Below are 22,894 nucleotides of genomic sequence, written 5' to 3'. Positions count from 1 at the left end.
CGGTCACTGGTGTGCCTGTTAGACGACCGAATTCACTCACTCACTCTAAATAAGAGAGAGCCTATGTTTGTCATCTCTTGTCCTCTGTCACACATACTGATTTGATTATAAGTCTGAAAATGGCGATCACATATACACATCCTACCAGGTGCCCTGAGATGTAAAAGGATGCTAAGTTTAGGGACACAAAAGATTATGTTCTCGATAATATAACCTTCCCCGGATGCGTTCCCAAGCCTGTATCGAAAGCTAAAGTACTGTCGGAAATAGGAAAAAAACTGTTTTAGGCTGTTGCTCTGTCTTACTAAAATTTGCACAATTGCAAATAGCGTATGTCGAAATAACCCACATCGGCCTAACTGGGCGTTCAGGGGGAAGCGTAATAGGATATCCAGAAAAGCATGTTTACTCGTAAAATCGGGCAAAACTTAGAAAAAATACGTATAGCTGCTGAAAACAATAGATCAGACTATAGATGGCAATTAGGTCGCTCAGCCAGGTATGACGACGGACCGTCGACTCACATGGCATGGAATGCACGTGCTGCCCACAGGCACAAGGGGGTCATCTCAAAGATATTTTATGTTTTTTTTCATGTCTCTATTGATTATCTAATCTTAGCTAATATCTCAGTTCCCCAGCCCGACCCCAACCAGCGTCTGCGATACCCGTCCTGGTTTTGCTTTTGAGACGACCCCTCCTACCTGTTTCTTTTTATAGTGATAGTGAAACGCCATGGAAGCTACATCCTTAATAGTTTCAGTATTATTTTATACGTCTAGCTAAGTCTAATTTCAAAATGATCATTTAAAAAGTGTCCTTTGTAATACAATATCATCGCACACTAATTTGCATAAAGCCATGGTCTGTTCTGAATGAGTCGCATTGGACTTACAAAAAACGCGCATTGCTCATTTCTGCACTAATCTCTCCTCAGTAAAATCCTTCTTTCGCGTTTCCTATCTCCCTCCCACTGCGACTGTAGTTAGGCCGAACTTAGTTTAGCAGATATTTCACACTTTCACATATTAACTACCTAAATTGTAGATATAAATGTGAAAAAAAACATTTTGTTTTCTATTTCCGACAGTACTTTAGTTTCACCCCTAGAGTTCAGTCAGAGAAAGTTTTACAAAATCAACATCCTTGTTCCAGAAACTAAATGCATACAACGCTGTGTTTTTAGCTCAATCGAAAGAAAACGGACTGAACACTTATGGTAGTGACTGAGATGCAGTGCTATTTTTAGACGGTCCCGTGCTCAGCGTTTCATGATGCCGCAATACCTTCCGACACTGCGTATGCAGGACATTTATATGTCTCTGTTACAGCTAGATTGAAATGTGGCTCGGCGGTGGGGTAGCCTACTGGTTAAAGCGTTCACTCGCCCATTTCTGGCGTCCCCCGCCGTTATTTTGTTGGATTAGTGCTAAAATTGGCGTAAAACCATACACACTCACTCACTAACTCACCCCAGGGTGGAACAGACCCCACTGATCTGTGCTTGTATAACCATTCCAAATATTTAGAAACATGGTTTCAATTTGTACCCAGTCTGATTTTGTTTCCGCATAGTTGGTGCCTGTTGCTATCGCCCACTAGTATTACTTTGTCAATAAGTTTCACGCTGTGACCTTCCTTCCGCATTTGGACGACATCGTCATAAAACTGAACCTTGGTCAAAATGGCAGATGAAATGAAGTTTAACAATGATAGAAATGTATCATTTATTTATAAAAAATGTGACTTCTAAGGGCATACAATAAATTATGCAAAAATATATACAATAGTTTATATAAAATATACAAATACTTTTAACGAAGCTATGTGTACAGCCATCTATTCACATATGTACAGCGCAGGTCAGGTAGGGACTTCCGGTAGACTGGAGCCACTTCCGGTAGACTGGGTTTCTTGAGGCCTTCAGAGCAGACTTGCCACCCAGGACACTATCACGACACTCAATACCTGCAGGATGTTCGCTGAAATAATAATACACAGGTTTTTATTCGGAATGTACAAATGTAACAACATTTGTCCCAAGACCACCCTTCACGGACAAATGGACATTCTAAACGGTCCAGCAAAAGAAGTATATAATTGAAATTTAAGTTTGACCAACAATTACAAAAGTGATCAAAACAGTAGAAGGGTGGAAACACTGAAAAACCCAGCTAAGATTTGATAGATTTCACTTTTACAATTTTGGAGGAAAACTTCTAATCTTCCTCCAAAATTGTAATAGTGAAATCTATGATGAGGCACGAGTGATTATTATATCATGAACTTTGATTATGTTATAATTCAACATAATATTCTGACTAGCTTGGCATTGTGTATACACGTATATACTTTAAATTATTTGTTGTTATGTGCTTGTATTGGCTCTTTGAATTCAAGACAAATTTCCCTTGCGGGACAATAAAGTTTATCTTAACTTATCTTATCTTAAGATACCCGCATCAAATACAGTGGCTGCCGAACGGTTATCGCAGCTATCGTCAATACATCAGTATCAAGCGCTCGCAGTTCCGGTCAATAACAATTCCGGTAAATATTATTAACTTAGTCTGGGTGGAACTGGGGGGTGGGGTATGGGAATGTGTCACACTATCTATATAATAGCAAGTTCAAGTCATATCAATTGTTTCATTCCCTATTATTCTACTGTAAAAACAACAACTTTCATCTAATCACACAATCAATTATTCGAGGTTACTTCATGATATAAATATATATTTCACGAATGACATGAATAAATCTGAAATGGCGATAACTGTTACAGATAGTTGTGAGAAAACATCTATTTGTACTGACACGATTCCCTTCCGCCGACTTATATATAAATACGATCGGAGGCAGTCAGCGGGCGGGACCCATCGGTGGATAGCTAATTAAGTATCATAATTAGTTTTGTTTCATTAATTTGAAGAACGGCGGAGTAATTGTGTAAAAACTGCCAAAATATGGCGATAACTGTTCGGCAGGCTTTACATCCCCATGGATAGCATTTGTTGCTTGTTTCACTTTAACCAATATCGGTGAACACTATTGTTAGCCCTGCTTTTCAGCTGGATTCATCGATTGAGTATGGTTTTACGCCGCTTTTAGCAATATTCCAGCAATATCGCGTCGGTGGACACCAGAAAAGGAATTCACACATTGCACCAATGTTGGGAATCAATTCGGGTCTTCGGCGTGACGAGCCAACACTTTAACCACAAGGCTACCTCACCGCCCCTGTTTAGCTGGAGCGTGAAGTACATTCTTGAAGTCTTTGATTGATTGATTGTGTTTAGTTTTACGCCACATATTTAGCAACATTCCAGCAATATCAAGACACCAGAAATAGGATTCATACATTGTACCCATGAGGGGAATCGAACCCGGGTCTTCTGCGGGAAGAGCGAAAGCTTTAACCACTAGGCTACCCCACCGCCCCTGAAATCTTTGATTCAATGTGTTTGTGTTTTTTGTAAATGTAAACATACATTTTTTATTCTTTTCATAAACCCCGAGGCACAAACGGCCTAGTTTCTTGGTTGGCTGATAATAGATTGACCGGTTGTATGCAGCATTCTAAAGCTTAACGATGTCCCAGATTTCATACTTTCTACGTTTTCATGTTAATCATTAGAAAGGAGTTTGTTTCTTGTTGTTGACGTATTCAGTTACAAGAACTACTTGAATCATTCTCCAGGGCTGTGAGGTAGCCTTGTGGATAAAGCGTTCGTTCGTAACGGAGAAAACCCCGAGTTCGATTTCCCACATGGTTACAATGTCTGAAGCCCATTTCTGTCCTCCGCCGGAATATTTCTAAACGCGGCGTAAAACAATACTCAGTTAAATAATCATGCGCGTTTATGTAGAATACACATTTACAAAACCAGGTGTGCACCCTCCATAAACCTGTCACACAGTATGCACACCGCGTTTTACGTTAATTCATTTAACTCGAGACGTATTAAAGTCAGTTTCTATTTAAAAAGTGTATAAATTTAAGAAAAAGAGAGAGTATTGCCCTCTCTCCAAACGTGAGTTATCTGTCCTTGCGACCGCTATCAAAAACATGATGCGCATGTGCTAGTCAACGTGTATCTACTTCCGGGAAGAGTAGCGTCAGTACGCCAAACGTCAAGATGCCGTCAAAACAGCGATATTGTTGTGTTTGTAGACTAACGCTTAGTCCCTAAATATATATATAATTTTGATAGTAACAAATAAACCCATTTAATTGAAAAGGATCAGGAGAAATCTAGACTTGCTTCATTCAGGGCTTAAGCATTGCAGGGAGGAGTGGCATTAGTTAAAATAGTGTGGTTCAGGGACTGTGAGACAGACTATTGTATTTGTGGTAACACACGGGTGGATGCCTACCTGCCGTGGTGAAGGCACCGCTCCCATCCAGTTGTCGCTGCTGGGTGAGGAAGTCGGCGCACTCGTCTTGAAGGACGTCCATGTGATCACGTCGGTTGGACGTCATGTTGTGGAAATACTGCCGCAGGACGCTGCACCGATGGAATCCGGCGTTGTCAAGGCAACGAAGTCCGGTTTCGTAGTCCCTGTGAATCAGGGGTACCGAATCAGGCACATGCGTAATATACACGTGATCCCATGGAATTAGCAAATACATCCAGCTTATGCTCACCTGAGAATAATGTACATGAAATTAAGATATTAAATAAACCCAATTTTACAACCAATGTTTGACTACTGCTATCAGCTTCAAATATAGTAACGCAAAAATATATTATGACAAAATAGAGAAATCACTTTTTTCTTTGTAAATAGGGCTACCGAAGTGCAGGAGGAAAAATGCATTCAAAACTGTACCCTCCAGGAACGTATTTCGTTTTCGATAATTGGTTGCTTTTCCATTTCGAAGTTATCCGTTTAATTTGTCGTGAATCACATGACAAACATACATTTCACTTCAATACTGAATATAATATATGTAGTGGCAGTTTAGTTGGGTTTCTTCACGTTTACCGCCAACACATAAAAGACAATGTTTGTTAGTGGGAGGTGATTGATGGCTGAAGCTGCGGCACTACATTCTCACCTGCACTGCTGTTCTGTAATTTCCGGTTGGCTGACTGTCATCGGCCATGACAGTGCAAGTACCCGGATGCAGTGCTGAATTCTCGCTTGGCCCCGTGTACCACATTCGTCTCCTGGAATGTACAAGAGCCAATAAACATTTCTTGATAGCTGTTATTCATTTCAGGCCAACGTCTGTATGCTCTGTGTTGAGGCATTCTAACATTGCAGTGTTACAGACTCAGACCTGACCTGATGATGTTTTTTAAGACTGGATCAACGCCAGAAATGTTAGTGAGTGAATATGGGTTTACGCCGCTTTCAGCAGTATTCCAGCAATATCACGACGGACGGGGGACACCAGAAAATGGGCTTCATACATTATTCACATGTAGAAATTGAACCCTGTTCTTTGACACTACGAACGCACGCTTCATACATGATTCACATGTTGTGAATCGAACCCGGGTCTCCGGCGTGACAAGCGAACGCTTTAACTTCTAGGCTACCCTACCATTCTTCAGATATGTAGGTTTCAAGTCTTCCGGACATCCGGGTTAGGGACGTACAGCATACCAGAATATCTTTATTTATAATGCAGACCCGTGAAGATCCGGGTTAGAACTGGTCTTCAGCAACCAATGCTTGTCGTAAGAGGCGACTAACGGGATCGGGTGGTCAGGCTCACTGACTTGGTTGACACATGCCATCGTATCCCATTTGTGTAGATCGATGCCCATGATGTTGATCGCTGGATTGTCTGGCCCAGACTCGATTATTTACAAACCGCCGCGATATAGCTGGAATATTGTTGAGTGCGGCGTAAAACTAGGCGCACTCACTCATGAAATGGCAGTGTATGTCTAAGTCATATCTGAAGTGTTGGCACTCGTAGGTTGTCCAGTCGCCCAAGGAATAAACTGATGTTTTTTGGGTGGGTGAGTGAGTTTAGCTGGACTATTGCTGAGTGCGGCGTAAAACTAATCTCACTCACTCACTCACTCACTCTTCCGGAGTTACCAATGTTACCATAGTGATTTGATGATGATAAGGAATGTGATGTACCTTCGGGTTCTGCTTCCGATGTGTTGTTGCCGGTGCCGCACTGCTGTTCATACAGGCCGAAGATGTGTTGAGGGTAGAGCACCTGTAGCAGCGCCCCAAACATCGGACACGTCACCGGCACCCGCGAAGTGTGGAGACACGACTTGAATTGTACATACGACCTGGAATATTAATGATTATGGTGATGAGTATAACGTATATCTATCAAGTCAACACTTATCCAACATGCCGTTCGCAGTGCTGTGGATCATACCCAGGCGTTTGGGATTCTCTGAATGGACTTATATACGTGGAGCGCAGTAGTGCAGTGGTAAGGCGTCTGCCTATCACGCAGAAGGCCCGGGTTCGATCCCCGGTGTAGGCACCTAGGTTCGGGTTCCGAGGTTGGCACATTTGCGTAGTATCCTTGGACAAGATACTTAGATCCACATTGTCTCAGTTCACCCAGCTGTAAAATGGGTACCCGGGATTTGATTGTGCGTGAAGGCAATGATCTCCAGTAAGTTTAGTTCATCGGGATCGGGTGGTCAGGCTCGCTGACTTGGTTGACACATGTAATCGATTCCCGATTGTGCAGATCGATGCTCATGCTGTTGATCACTGGATTGTCTGGTCCAGCCTCGATTATTTACAGACCGCCGCCATATAGCTGGGATATTGCTGAGTGCGGCGTAAACCTAAACTCACTCACTCTCTAGGCTTTATTGTCACGGGATGGCCTGAGATGGCCTGGGTGGCCTTAAATATAATGCTGCAGTCAGAAAAGGCGCGCCCACGTGCCCTGAGTGAACTTGATTGCCAACGGATGTCCTGACTAGATTTGATTGTCATGGGGTGCCCTGAAACAACTTTCTCGTTGGAGTCATCATGACTGGATTTGGACGACTTGCATGAACATGATCGTCATGGGATGCCCTGAATGGACACAATTATTCTGGGATGCCCTGAATGGACACAATTGATCTGGGATGATCTGAATGGACACAATTGTTCTGGGATGATCTGAATGGACACAATTGTTCTGGGATGCCCTGAATGGACACAATTGTTCTGGGATGCCCTGAATGGACACAATTGTTCTGGGATGCCCTGAATGGACACAATTGTTCTGGGATGCCCTGAATGGACACAATTGTTCTGGGATGCTCTGATTAGACACAATATTCATGGGATGCTCTGATTAGACACAATTGTCATGGGATGCTCTGATTAGACAAACTTGTCATGGGATGCTCTGAATGGACACAATTTTCGTGGGATGCCCTAAATGGACACACTTTTTCTGGGATGCTCTGAATGGACACAATTGTCCGGGGATGCTCTGAGAGGACCTGATATCCATTCTTTGTCTAAATAAGACTTGATCTTTACTGGATGCCCTGATTTGACATGACTCACTTGCACGCGGCGTCCAGGTCCTCCGGCAGGTCCATCACGCGTGCCTTGCATGTCTCAACATCATAGCCTCGTCGTGCCTAGATGTCTCAACACCTCCATAGCCTTTTTGTCGAATGTTAGCGGACTTATTTCATGTTGCATTAAAGGATTACAAAGATGCAACTGAGTCTGTTACCGGTGTATGAAGAGTGGTGAGTGAGTGAGTTTAGTTTTACGCCGCACTCAGCAATATTCCAGCGATGTGGCGGCGGTCTGTAAATAATCGGGTCTGGACCAGACAATCCAGTGATCAACAGCATGAGCATCGATCTGCGCAATTGGGAACCGATGACATGGGTCAACCAAGTCAGCGAGCCTGACCACCCGATCCCGTTAGTCGCCTTGTACGACAAGCATAGTCGCCTTTTATGACAAGAATGGGTTGCTGAAGACCTATTCTACCCCGGATCTTCACGGGTCTACCGGTGTATGATGCACCGACTCTTCGAAGCTTGGTCAGCACCAGGTTTACTTATGCTGATCAACATTTCTTCAGATTGAATTGATTCCCTACATGGGTAAAATGTGTGAAGCCCATTTCTGGTGTCCCCCGCCATGATATTGCTGGAATAGTGCTAAAAGCGGCGTAAAACTATACTCACTCACTCAGATTGAATTGCTCAGATTAACTCGTTTGCAGTGCACCCACACACCGACACTAAACATCTCATCGATTCCTCTGATAATCGTTCACTTAATAACAAGCAATAGTTTTATCCCCACCATGAAAACCAACCCAGGGTCTACTCTACCCATCCAGGGGCCGTGGGGTAGCCTAGTGGTTAGAGAGTTCGCTCGTCACGCCGAAAACCCGGTTCGATTCCCCACATGGGTACAATGTGAAGACAATTTATGGTGTTCCCCGCCGTGATATTGCTGGAATAACGCTAAAAGCGGAGTAAACCTAAACTCACTCACTCACCCTACCCATCCACCCTCTCTACGACACCACTCACCGGCTGTACAGATGGTGTTGGCGGTCTGGTCCACTCCCTGGGGCAGAAGGTCGTAGAAGAGACGGGCGAACATGGGGCAGTCAGCAGTCACCTGGGCGGCACACTCCAAGCTGTCGTTGAGGGACCTGTGGGAGGAAGCAGCGTACGAAATTAACGTCGGTCCTTAGGCCCGAAGCCGACTGAAAACCACTCGGACCCACAGCTTTTTGTTTTCTGCAGGTCCTTATGGCCGACAGCTTTTTCATTCCCAATAACTAATAGAATTATTTCCATATTCAAATATAGGGCCTACACATTCTGATCAGGAACCACAACGTTTTATGGTTCTGGGTCCTTAGGGCCTGCAGCTTTTCAGGGTTAAGGTCAAACACTGGAAGGACAACTGAGTTGTTGGCTGTCTGACCCGAGCAGGCCGACATTGTTGCCGGCATTGTAGCCGACATTGCAGCCGACATTGTTGCCGGCATTGTAGCCGACATTGTAGCCGACATTGTACCTCATTCAAAGGACATTTATTGTGCTATCGTTGAACGTGTCACTTGTCAATATTCCAACCATAGATATTCGAGTCTGGAATAGACAATCCTGTGATTGATATAAGGAGCACCAATCCATGGGGTTGTGATACGATGACAATCAACCACGTCACACAGACGGTACTGGTAAATAAAGGAACACGTTTATATATTGAAAGACGAAAGAGAAAATGAAAATCATTTTTTACTTGTATGTCCTTTTTATAAAGATTGGCGGACGATATAGATAGCTGAATATTATCTATGTAAGCCACCTTCATTAGCTTTTAAACTACTTCCTTCATCAACTGACCAGCATGTAATGATAAAGATGTCGTACTGTGTTAATTATGCTCTTATTAAACGTAACAATCGGATATAAGGTTTTGTAGACCCGTCGTATTTCACTACTTGTAACGTAATTTACTGCGCCTTTCAAAGCCACCAAGATTGCTGGGGGCATTTACATTACCCAGATCCACAATGACTGAATATCGAGAACAAGCATTCACATTCCATTTTGCTTTGTGTTAACATATTTTACTGATGGTAACGTAACTTTGAGTCTACTTGCTAAACGGGTTTTCGGCCTTTGGAACTCATGACGCAGTTCTCTGACACCCGACCCTAGTGTTACCGCCACCCCCCCAGACAAGTCTACCTCCCTCTGCCCGCCCGGGAGTACAGATGGTGTTGTTGGCTGCTCAACGACCACTCTCTCTTGGATCCCGTGAAATGGCAGTGTATGAAATAGGGCCCGTCTGACCGCCAGGGCTAGATTTCTGACGGACGGTTTAAATTTACTGCTAGCCAGCCCGATGGTCTGGTAAAAAAAAATATATAACATGTTCCATACATCTGAGTAAATTCACCATATCTTAAAATCTATTTTTCAAATTGAGCGTTGCATTTCGACTTGACAATTACTGTTTGAAGATAGAACTATCGTATCTCAAAGCTCAAAGCACTGCATTGACATATAGTATCACAAAAACAGCAACACCTATCGATGCGCGGAGTCGTATTTCTCTGAATATGCCTATAGTGAAAAGACCGTTTGACAGTAAATACGTGTCTCAGGTTCATTAAAGTTATTCTCTATAACTAAAATTATTTTCTTTGGATTGTCTGGTCTGGTTAATCCATTTGGGGGAGTTAACATTTTGAAGTTACCAGCCCTGATGCCTGGCTGGGTTTTTGGCTTATTTCATACACTGAAAATGGGTATACAAATTGTTCTACCAGTCTGCAGGGGCGTAGCTACCATTATAAAAAAAGCCCGGGCTTACACATGATTGGTGCTAAAAAGGTTGGGCAAGTCCTCAATACTTTCTAAATATAAAGCTTTGCAACCTATCGGGCTTACATGACAAAATTGCCTTGCTACGCGCCTGGTTTGGTCTGTTTACGCTCCCCGACCCTGTCAACAACTTGTTTTACCGATCTGGTCCATTCACCCATCTTCTCCCCGATCCCACTCACCTGCAGAAGTTTCCGAAGGACGACTCGTAGAGGGAGTCGAACCTGATGAGGCTGGTGCACTGGAGTGATGTTGATGGTTCTCTCCAGGAAGCTCGGGCAGGCTGGAACAATACAGCAATGCTTTGGTTAGGAACATCAGCTAAGATCACAGGGAAGGAGGGGTGGGATAGTTTGGGGGTGATGGGGGATTTGAGACATGTCATTCATCCACGGACGAATGGTCCAATGGCAGAATGCACAGAAACGTCTGAATTCGACTTGACTCATCTTATTCTTATACCCCTCAATTTAACTGACACTACATAGAAGTACCCCAAAACAAGGGCCGGTGGGTTGCCTAGTGGTTAAAGCGTTCACTCGTCACGCCAAAGACCCGATTACATACATGGGTACAATGTGAGAAGCATATTTTTGGTGTCACCTGCTGAAGAATTGCAGGAATATTGCTAAAGCGGTGTAAAATATCCTCCATTTTTCCCCTGCCCTGCCCTGCCCTGCCCTGCCCTGCCCTGATCAAACCCCCATCCTCCAGCTTGTAGATATTCATCCTGGCTGCCCTGCCCTGCCCTGCCCTGATCACTCACCCCCATCACACAGCTTGTAGATGTCCTGCATCACTCGCTCCCATCTCTGCATGGTCCACGTGGGCGCCTCATCACCCTGTGTGTTGCAACCGGCGGTGGCGTCGATGTAGCACTGCGTCAAGTTGTTGCCCTTGATGGTGTCACTGAACAACGAGATCATTAACATAATACATGTAAAAAATAACACAGGCACGAAGAACAGACTGGAACGATGTTGGAGATGTAGATAGAAGCGACAATACCTTTTCCACATTCATAAGAGATCTCTGCCAAAAGCAGAGTCGATTGTACAATTGTGACAATATAATGAGCAGATATTTGTTTCAGCAGTATTACAGCTGTATGATGTTGTTTGTAAACAAATCGGGTTTGAACTAGACATTCCAGTGATTGCCACCATGCGATACGATGACAGAGCATGTGTTTATGTGTTTATAGTGATGATACCAGGTGTTCGCAAAAAGGTGAGCGTATCCTGCCACACCGGTGGCACCCGTCATGAACTTATCCTGAACCTAGTGAACTGTTCACCTGAAATAATTCGGGAACGAATGATATAAGTAGCAATAGGGAATTGCATCGGACATAATTTTTGTCACTGCTGCATCAAATTTGGAAATTTCTCCCACATGTCCACCATAAAAATTCTAGACAGCTTTACTGAGGCCTTGAATGTTGTAACCTTGATCAAGCAATGGCGCTCTCGAAATCCTGATCACAAGAGCACGGTCGATGGTACCCCAAAAGATGTGAAATGTAAAAAAGGCTGGAGCTGTTGGAATATTGCTCGACATGAAAGGGAAGTTGAAAACCACCCATTACTTCCCATCCACGACATGAGTGAGTGAGTGAGTAAATATAGTTTTACGCCGCTTTTAGCAATATTCCAGCAATATCACTGCGGGGGACTCCAGAAATGGGGAACCGAACCGGGGTCTTCGGCGTGACAAGCGAACTCACTCGGGTCTTCGACGTGACGAGCGAAACCACTAGGCTACCCAGCCGCCCCTCCACGACCAGGGTGCCGTTGTACAAAGCGATCTTAGCGCTAAGGTGATCGTAACTCCCATACCATAGCATAGACTTACGACTGGCGTAGCGCTAAGGTTGCTTTGTACAACGGTATTCACAGAGCTCATATCGTTCGATAAAGTCGCCAATAAAAGTTCTTTCCTGGAGTCAGCAAAAAAAAACAACCTTTTGCAAAACACTGAAAACGTGGCTGTAAAAGTACCGGTGCACTATCACAGTTTCACAAGAAATCATTTCAGGAAATCCGGAGCACAATTATTGTGTACGTAAAACCTGAGGTCAAATTCAGTTTTTGATTTCAGTTTTTATGGGCAATGTGTATTTTTAAAATATAACCCCACCGGCCCGTTATATCAAATAATTGGTCCCTGATGTGTAAATGTTTGTGGGAACCTGGACTGGTTTAATAAAGCTACAGCGACTGTATACATATAAGATACGCGGTCACAGTCTCAATCTCGTCATCCCCCAAGCGTACAACTGTGGTGAGTGGTCCTAAGGTGTTCACCTCACTAGCACACTCTTACCTTGTACATGAGTTGGGTTCGAGACACGTTTAGCAATAACAAATATGTGAACCACATCACGGCGGGGGACACACAAAATGGCCTCACACGTTGAACCCATGTCCGATTTGAACCAACGTTCTGACCACTAAGGGGCGGTGGGGTGGCCTAGTGGTTAAAGCGTTCGCACGTCACGCCGAAGGCCAGCGTTCGATTCCCCACATGGGTACAATGTGTGAGGCCTATTTCTGGTGTCCTCCGCTGTGATATTGCTGGAATATTGCTAAAAGCGGCGTAGAACCAGACTCACTCTAACCACTATGATTATCCAACACCCGGGGCGGTGGGTAGCCTAGTGGTTAAAGCGTTCGCTCGTCACACCGAAGGCCCGGGTTCGATTCCCTACATGGGTACAATGTGTGAAGCCAATTTCTGGTGTCCCCTGCTGTGATATTGCTGGAATATTGCCCCAAATCGGCGAAAAAACCCAACTCCCTCTCCGGTGTCCATTTTGTAAAGACACTAATAGTAGTCATTTGAAAGAAGGAACAGAATGTCATTATTTTGTTGGAAACTTGTTTTTCTACTCACAGACATATTTTCTCGAGTGTGCCGACAGCAGCCCCCTCGCCAGTCGCCGTCTCAATCACCTGGTTCAGCACCCCCTCCATCTCCCGCACACACACCTCCGCATGGGTCGTGTTGCACGTCTGTGACGTCACACCTGCACATGCAAAATCAACATCATGTAGTGACATTTGTCTGTGTTTAACTTTCGAACAGCTAAACAATCTGGGACCTGCTACGGAGAATATGTGCACGTTTCATATGCGACTACAAAATGGGCATTAGTTGTCTGAACTGATTGTCCACATGGCTAACGGGTTTTTTTGCCATTAACAATGTGTTTCATAGTTCAGTAGAATTGAATTAGTGGTATTCGGTTAGTAGGGACCCTTGTATAAGTCCAGTTAGTGGCAGAACCGTTGGAGCTGTATGGACGGCTCCTGAGGGGATGCGGGGTGGGGGTGGGGGGTATGTCCTTAAAGTTTATTGTGTCCTGTGCACCCTAGGCCTAATTCTCTCAAAGCTGTATCTGCCCCTGGGCTGGTAGAATGCGCACAACCTCCAGTTCCTGATTTTCCCCGCCGTCATATTGCTGGAATATTGCTAAAAGCGGCGTACAACTCACTCACTCGCTCACTCCAGTCTCTGAGTCCAGCGATGCGCTCAGTTTTACTTTCGCGTCATCTTAAGGCACGTCTGACGTGGTGCAGAGAACATCTGAGGCTGCAGGATTAGGACAGTATACCATTCTCGGAGAAGTCCACCATATATCTGACAACTCTGGCGGTAATGCAAGGGTATACCAGGAGAACCTGCTAACCATGCTTGCGTTTCCCAACGTCGTCATTGTATGGAAGGGTAATGGTGACATCAGAACTCATCTTCTGAAAGGCGAACGCTTCCTGGACTACAGACTCGTGCCAGTTATATTTGGACACTTGATAGTAATTTCAATAGACCTACATGTTATTTCAGTGTAGCATAAATAATTTTCATGAAGTGAGTTTAGGATGGATCTTTGTAAAAGTTGACGGGGAAATATGAAATCATCTCTGCTCTGCGCACATAATTTCAGTTCAATTTTCCGACCACTATTTAACTAATGAGATAACATTTATCAACGTGTACGTCGTTCGAGATGTAGCTCCGGGCTTTGAGTAAATGCAGCAACGTGATGTCACGTTGCAGTCACGTACTGCCTGTCCACGTATTATTATAACACACCTGTACTGCAATGCTCAGCTGTTTCTCCAGGCCTTTCCCCAACAGAACATGGCTGAGATGGACCAACGCCTACCAGTGACGCTGAGTAAGTTAAGCCAGTCGTTGGTTGAATGAGTGAGTACGGTTTTACGCCGCTTTTAGCAATATTCCAGCAATATCGCGGCGGGTGGACACCAGAAATTGGCTTCACACATTGTACCTATATGGGGGAATCGAACCCGGGTCTTCGACGTGACGAGCGAACGCTTTAACCATTAAGCTACCCCATCGCCCCACGACCATCATGTGTAAGCTAGGATAACGTTAATGAGTTGTGTTGTATTGTGTTGTGTTGTGTTATGTCAAATGATAGTCATGTACTCAAAAGTTGCTCAATACAGATGTCTGTCAGTGCCGGTCGAGAGCGGGGGAGTTAGAGCAGTAAACGACGCCACGGTAAAACGTAATGTAGGTCACCCGTATGTACGTAGGACCAGCCAGGGTGGGGTCATACTTGCACCGACAGCAAACAGAGTAGGATTCTCTATGCAAAGTAAACTAATTGTCGTTTTCTACGTTGGGATTAGAAGGTAATGAGTGTGTTTGTCTTAGCCATCAGTGTTCTGTATGTACTGGGCAGTATCAACAGTGGTATTATATGCTGTCTGGTGAAACCCTAATACTCCTTTGAACTCTCCACATCGTGGCTGTACATCACCAGGTGGGAGAGGGGGAGAGTTTACCTTAAACATCCCACTCGGACACATTATATGCTGCCCAAAAACCAATGCTATCTTTGAGAAACTCACCCTCCAGCGCCCATTTGTGTGTGTGTGTGAGAGAGAGAGAGAGAGAGAGAGAGAGAGAGAGAGAGAGAGAGAGAGAGAGAGAGAGAGAGAGAGAGAGAGAGAGAGAGAGAGAGAGAGAGAGAGAAGAGAGAGAGACGATGAAACAAATATGATTAACACAGAGGGAGAGAGAGAGAGAGACATATTCGAGGACTTGTGTGAGAGAGAGACATATTCTGGGACTATTAACTTGTGTGTGAGGAGAGTGAGAGGTGAGGTGAGGTGAGGTGAGGTGAGGTGAGGTGAGGTGAGGTGAAATGGGGTTCAACGTTGTGCTTAAGATTATTACGCTCATATGACGACGTGCATGCGTATGTATGTGTATGTGTGGCTGCTTGTACTAGCCCAGACTTAGCTGGTTTTATAGTGATTGCTCACTGAGATACCATGCCGCAGTGAAGCATGAATACCCCACTCAGACACATTATAATGACTCTGAGCCGACCAGTCCTTGTTGTACCCATTAATGCCGAGCACCAGACAGGGACCAACAAGTACCATATTTTAACGTCTTTTGGTATGACGCGGCCTGGTTTCGAACGCGCGACCTTCCGCACTCCGGACGGACGCTCGAAAACTTGTGTATGAAGATATGGCCATACAACCTTGGTTACGCTGGTCACAAAGAGGGCAGGTATGACTATATAAAACAGAAATGCATTGCCAAGAGAGGATAGAAAAATCATTAAGCATTAAGACATAAGTATTGAAATATCTGCTCTCATGTGCCGTAAGTTTCTGTGAAAGATAAGTTTGTTTGTTTGTTTGCTTGTTTGTTTGTTTGTTTGTTGTTTAACAGCGCACTCAGCAATATTCCATCTATATGGCGGCGTCTGAACCAGATAATCCAGTGATCTGCATCATAGGAGGGGCGGTGGGGTAGCCTAGTGGTTAAAGCGTTCGCTCGTCACGCCAAAGACCCGAGTTCGATTCCCCACATGGGTACAATGCGGAAGCCCATTTCTGGTGTCCCCGCCGTGATATTGCTGGAATATTGCTAAAAGCGGCGTAAAACTAAACTCACTCACTACAGCATTGGTTGCTTCAATGAACAGTTGTATATTATCAGTATTAAATAGTGGATTATGTCTGCATGAAATTGTTAGATTGGATCACAAATCATATTCAGTGTTGGTTTTAGTGAATGAAATCTAAGACCATAGTAGTAATATATGTATATCAGAAGTTACATTTACATTTAAACCGTGAAAATAATTCGAATACAAACAATCATCTTATTTCCATTCTAAAACCCGAGGTGAATAAACAGATGTAAACAAATGTTTACTTGTTGGTCAGAGAATGTAGATGTCTCTACCGACAGCTTCTTGTCAAACAAACAGTAGTACAACGGTAGGTGGCGCTGTCGCGAGTCACGTGACACAGAGCAGGCGCATCCGTCCCGACATTGTACATATGCTCATTCACGAATAAGTGTTGTTTACACACAGTTATATTGGGAGTGTTGGACGAAATGGGCTGCCTCGTGACGGCTTCGTCACAGTCGCGTCTCTCCGAAATCTGTGTCGGGACCATCCCGAAACGACCCCAACAGTTCCGTCAGTCAGTTGCCTGTATCCCAAAGCACGTTCACAGAACATTGTTTCTTCATATCCCATGCAGTGATATTATCATATCGTTCTGCAGCCGTGATGTGATGTGGTTTTTTTTCTAATCTTATATTTCAGAAAACACTTAAGCTTCTGTCGCCTGCGCGCTCCTTTTCCGTGGAACTGCCTCTGTGGTGTTGTGGTGAGAGCGTCCGCCCGGAGAACGGAAGGTCGCGGGTTCTATCCCCGGACGCTTCATACCAAAAGACGTTAAAATATGGTTACCGTACTTGTTGGTCCCTGCCTGGCGCTCGGCATTAATGGGTACAACAAGGACTGGTCGGCTCGGAGTCAGTATAATGTGTCTGAGTGGGGTATTCATGCTTCACTGCGGCATGGTATCTCAGTGGGCTAGCACTATAAAACCAGCTTAAGTCTGGGCTGGTACAAGCAGCCACACATGCGCACGCATGCACGTCGTCATATGAGCGAATCATTCTTTAGTACGACGTTAACCCCATTTTACTTCACCTTTTCCACGGGTGATTAAACACACGGCCGCAGTATAGTTATAATCTTAGGAAGATGAGGGAGTGGAGTTTTACGCCGCTCCTAGCATAATTCCCTTTCTCCTCTACAGGAGGCACCAAACTTTATCTTCACACAAGTTGGGCAAAGAACCCAGGTTTTCGAACCAACGCTTCAGCCACTAGGCTATCTCTCCATAGACAGTTGGTATAGGCATAACACTGATTAATAGCCATATTGGAATAACAGGATGATTTGACGGTCACATATCTCACTCAGGAAACATACGCCATGTACGACATAGAGAAATATATGGAATCCGAGAAGGGACATTGTCGCTCTAAAAAACAAGTAAAATGAGGCAAAATAAACCAAAACGCGACACGCGACATCGCGACAACGCGACTTTTCGCCCATTTGTCGCATTGTCGCGATGTCGCGTTTTAGTAAATTTTTAGGCTGTTTTTACACATCTTAGATAGGGCGAAACGCGACATGTTTTGACCTTGAAAATTGTCGCTATGTCGCGTGTCGCCCTTTGGAGGAATAAAAAAAAATATTATTCAAAGCGCGACACGCGACATCGCTACAATGCGACAAATGGGCAAACTGTCGCGTTGTCGCGTGTCGCGTTTTGGTTAATTTGCCTCATTTTGCTTGTATTTGAGAGGGCGACAACGCGACAATGTCCCTTCCAGGATTCCATAGAAATACGTACAGGAAGAAATGCAGGAAGACGTGAATGAAGACGCCCTGTAAGACGTGCAGGCAGATGCACCAGTAACACGTGCCAGGAAGCATGTAGTCGAGGGAGTCGACTATGGTATCATCTCAGTCGTCCGTTTAATTGAGTTAACCGTTTATTGGAATGCATATTTAGAGAGTGTTGTACTCACTCACAAAGACAGTGTCAAATTAGAGTGTGTTGTACTCACTCACAAAGGCAGGATGAGACTAGAGACTGTTGTACTCACTCACAAAGGCAGTGTCAAACTATAGACTGTTGTACTCACTCCACAAAGACAATGTCAAACTAGATACTGTTGTACTCACTCACAAAGGCAGGATGAGACTAGAGACTGTTGTACTCACTCACAAAGACAGTGTCAAACTATAGACTGTTGTACTCACTCCACAAAGACAGTGTCAAACTATAGACTGTTGTACTCACTCCACAAAGACAGTGTCAAACTAGAGACTGTTGTACTGACTACACACCCGGGTTCGATTCCCTACATGGGTAGAATGTGTGAAGCCCATTTCTGATGTTCCCTGCCGTGATATTGCTGGAATATTGCTTCAAGCAGCGTAAAACTAAACTCACTCAGTCCCTTTAAAGAGAATAAATAACAATTGCAACGACACCAAATCTACATTTCCTTGAAGAATATAAACATGCCTTACTCATCTGTATCATATTGATTGGGAACACATCACCGGGCCCATCAATACAATCGTGCCGTTACTTTAACATGGACAGCATCTATCTGTTCGTAAAGCTTCACGAATGCTTGACATCAACAAGCACGTGGTAATTGACATGCGCAGTGATGCTGTTTGCTGTGCCACAGCACTGAAACCAACAGCCGAGTTCCTCCCACGCTGATCTTATGGATGTCAACATTCCCTCTTAACTTAAATCCACAGTTGCCTTGGCTTTTAATCAATATTTTAACGTGTCATTATTTTTCAATACCAAATAATCCCCCTGATTGTGTAACTTGGCTTTTCTGACTACGGAGTCTCTTTGTAAACCAAAGCGAGTGAAAAAAGTCGATAAACTATTTTGCATGTTCAGAAAACTATGTGAACTCGTTAAGTCGGTTTAAGGAAAGCGCGACCTGCTCGATTTGAAAACAGGAGGCAAACGTTTGGCATGGAGGTAAATAATGAAACTGAGGTTCCCGTTGCTGATGTTGTTTGGTCTGTGTTAACTGTCGCCCGCGAAGACAGTTCAGACGATTAAAATGTCGCTAAAAGCTCCATAAGTGGCTAGGTTAATTAACTCTTCGCTCACGTGTCCTCGAAACGAGTGACTATTTGAAAGTTTTTCAACCTTCATATGCCATGTGTTTTACACAAATCTGCACGCCGCGCCCGGTGGCTCCATAAAAATATCTACATGACAAAATCAGGTTACCAGATACAAATGTCGACGTCTGCAGTATACATTACATTTCTATAATATAATTTTTAATTAATTAAATTCATACTCCAGTGAGTCGTCAAATGTGAACTTAATTACAAAACGAAAACAAAGCCATATCAATTTGAAGACAGATAACGCAATGCTCTGGCAACAACACAGCTACTGTGAGAAACGCTCAGGAATGGATTGTGTGATGAAAGTACAAAAGCTGTGTCGGAGAAGGATGGTCTTCATAATATGTAGTCAGAAAAGTATCGGGAACAATACATTGCGTGTAACTATGTCAGTACATCATGAAGAACGCCCATTGAAACAGTACACTTGAACATATTATAACAGATACACACAACAAATGAATGTCTTGGTGTTAAATGCTGAAAAGAAAGGGACGTAAACGACGTCCCTGTCGCACCCACTCTGTGACCTATGATAGAGTTTTTTGCTTCCTATTCAAACGAAAGCCGTGACAGCAACAAAAGGAATATTGTAAGCAATTTTGCAGCTATTCTCGGTCAACAAAGGACGATTAATGGTTATGTCAGATGGTTTTCGTTCGTTTGTTGTTCTGTGACACACTTAGGAGATAAAAATACTGTATCGAAAAATCAGAGGTATATAACAAACTTAAAATAGCTCTAAATTTGATATAAAACCGAACGCGAGGCTTGAGGTTTTAAATAATAAAGTAAAGCTATTATAATTCCGTTAAATACCTCTGATTTTACAACACAGTATGGTTATCTCCATTCTACCATAACCGCGCTATTATTATTTAAAAAAAATACATACTGTGCTGGAAAATCTTTGGAAAATGGAAAATGACTTTATTTAACCAATCACAATCCAGTATTTACTGAAGTCATGGTGGAACTAACAGTATCCCAATTATTGTGAGTGTGGTCTGTTAGCATTCGAGTTTGGACAGGACAATCCAGTGAGTGATATTATGAACAAGGGTCCATGTCGCTGGGATACGAGGACATGAACCAACCACGTTATACAACCTGGCCACCGGATTCAATGGTCGCCTCTTACGTCAAACATACATGTAGCTTGCTGAGGGCAAATTCTCACTCGGATTCCGCGGGATGATATTACAGATAATAACGTCATGACTTCAAAAAATTATGGTACCAACTGTCACTTAGATTCTGAATAATGTTAGTTCTGTTTTTCAGAATATGTAAAGTATTGTGTCAATTGACTCAATTCCCGATTAGCCGCCCTTTATGTTTCCCTTTACTTCAAACAAAAATACAATATTTCACTATTTTCACAATTTGTTAGATAGAAGAAGACAGTTAATCATCATACATTGTATTTCCCTTCTCAAATCCATCTCACACCAGAATCACATCTTTAGAAAGGAACTTTTCTTTACAAACGCCTTTCAGTTATGGTCTAAACTATGGCCATAATAATCGTCTTATGAAAATATGTGATCCTTCTTCAAGGAATAAACACTCAAGGACAATCCGTTCTTAACAATATCCCACAGATAACAAACAAACCTGAGCCAACAGTCGTAACAAAAATATGTTACCTTCGCGAGCTGCCAAAATAAACCAAAAAATTAATATCCACATAATGTCACTGCACAGGTCTCAAACCTTAAAAGGACAAAAGCAAATAATTAATCCATGCAGATTAGGTGACTTACGACATCGCCGACGGTGTCATATCACAACGGTAATCCCATACAGAAAGACCTACGTCCTCACGGGCTACCTAGATCCTTCTTCCTCTTATCTCATATGGGGCTTATCCTGAGACTCTCTTTGATGTTTCGAGATAACTGTATAACTTCGAGGAACTATATTCCTAAAGACTCTCAGTACATTAATTCATATTTCGTTATACCATAGATTCGATGAGAATGAATGAGGTATATCTAAGGTCGTCATGATAAATTTAAATGAGCTCTTTTACTCTTTATGAAGAATTATTTTACAATTTGCTTATCATTGACATATTTTTGAGACTCTTACCTGCTCAACCACTAAAAACTTGCTATAACAGTAAATCGTTATTTAGAATCAGTTCTTTTGGTGTGATTGTATATCGAGTATACAATTTAGAAACAAAAACTTTCTTATTTTCTGTCAGGGCAAATGCCAGTTTGAATCACTTCATCATAGAGGTAGGTGTAGTATGCAAGGCCTCTGATAACAACCTGCTATGAAAGCTATCACACACCACGTAAAATTAATGATTTTTAATGGTTTAACAAAATAAGAAAAAGGAGAAGAAAAAATAGATTTTTTGCCCACCTTGAAATAGAAAACACATTATTATAGTAAATCCCACTGTCGAGTGTTCCATGATGCTTGAAGAATGGAGACGACGAGATACAATCCGGTGTAAGTGAGCGAGGTAGCCCGAATGACGAACCTGGCCGAACACTCCGCGATGCCTTTCCTGTTGCTCGGCACACTGCGTCGTATCACAGCGAAGCCTACTGCTAAATCCGGGTTCTTCCTCCCTCGCACGTCTTCCGCACAGCGTGCCGATAGCGGACGTCGGAGAACTTATTTTAGCAACTTCGAAAATAATCCCTTCTTTGTAAATCCCTACACTTGTTAAAATGCTGAGTGGTCGAAATAGCCGAGATTCTCGTTGTGGTTGACATTGCAGACCCCTGTTACGGGGCTCTGTTGTGTTTGTGTTGACGTGAGCGCATAGTCGTGGATAAGGTATTGAAATAACGCTACGTTTTTACCCTACTTGAGCAAACGTACGTTAAACAAATTTGTTATATGCATTAGAGAGCTGGAGCTAAACCTATATTGTGCTGACGTCCCCTGGCACTGGGGTTACATGTAAAAACTGGAATGGAGAAGGGAAAAATACGAAGAAGGATTGGTACCTTAAACTGCCTAACACCAATCGGTACATGATTTAAATCGTCTTCTTCCGGTAATTACAAATAAGGCGTAACGTCAAATCTCTATTTCTCATAGCAAAGCAATGATTGATTGTAAGTGTTAATTGAGTCGGAGATTATTTGTCACATACAGGGGGTAGGAACGGTTTTCAAAGCGGGGGTGTGTGGGTGTGTTGGTGTGTGTGCTAATTTATGAAAATTATTGAAAATCAAAATGAAATTGTAGTTATGGTAAGGCAGATATGGTTTCGTCTTGAAACAAGTAGGGGCTAAACACCCCAAGCCCCCCCCCTTGTTCCTACGCCCTAATTTATGACGTTCAGGTAAATACACAAAGGTATAATAATGACTAAATACTACTGGGGCGGTGGGGGTAACCTAGTGGTTAAAGCGTTCGCTCAACTCCCTGGGGAGAATACAACTCTTGCAGCCACTAGGCGCACCGAGTTATTGTGGCTTTCTCATCTTATTATGATGCGACGTCTCGGTATAGCATCTTATACCGTTGTCAAGCAAGACCTTTACCGAAACGATGTTGTCATAAAGAG

General features: G+C 43.4%; 1 protein-coding gene across 1 annotated transcript; it reads right to left on the bottom strand.

Annotated features, from left to right (window-relative positions):
- Positions 1–1,710: 1,710 nt before the first annotated feature.
- On the bottom strand, positions 1,711–21,830 carry LOC124272979. Its single transcript, XM_046708217.1, is given in 12 exon segments — positions 1,711–1,982; positions 4,378–4,562; positions 5,063–5,174; positions 6,106–6,266; positions 7,504–7,559; positions 7,591–7,627; positions 8,492–8,623; positions 10,496–10,557; positions 10,559–10,596; positions 11,080–11,222; positions 13,209–13,341; positions 21,733–21,830. Coding segments are annotated over 12 exon segments (1,170 nt in total). The 5' UTR covers positions 21,785–21,830; the 3' UTR covers positions 1,711–1,923.
- Positions 21,831–22,894: the final 1,064 nt, after the last annotated feature.

This window comes from Haliotis rubra, unplaced genomic scaffold (genome assembly GCF_003918875.1).
Source record: "Haliotis rubra isolate DU_JTF1 unplaced genomic scaffold, ASM391887v1 Scf175, whole genome shotgun sequence".
Taxonomy (NCBI): domain Eukaryota; kingdom Metazoa; phylum Mollusca; class Gastropoda; order Lepetellida; family Haliotidae; genus Haliotis; species Haliotis rubra.
This window is presented reverse-complemented; position numbering and strand designations above follow the sequence as displayed.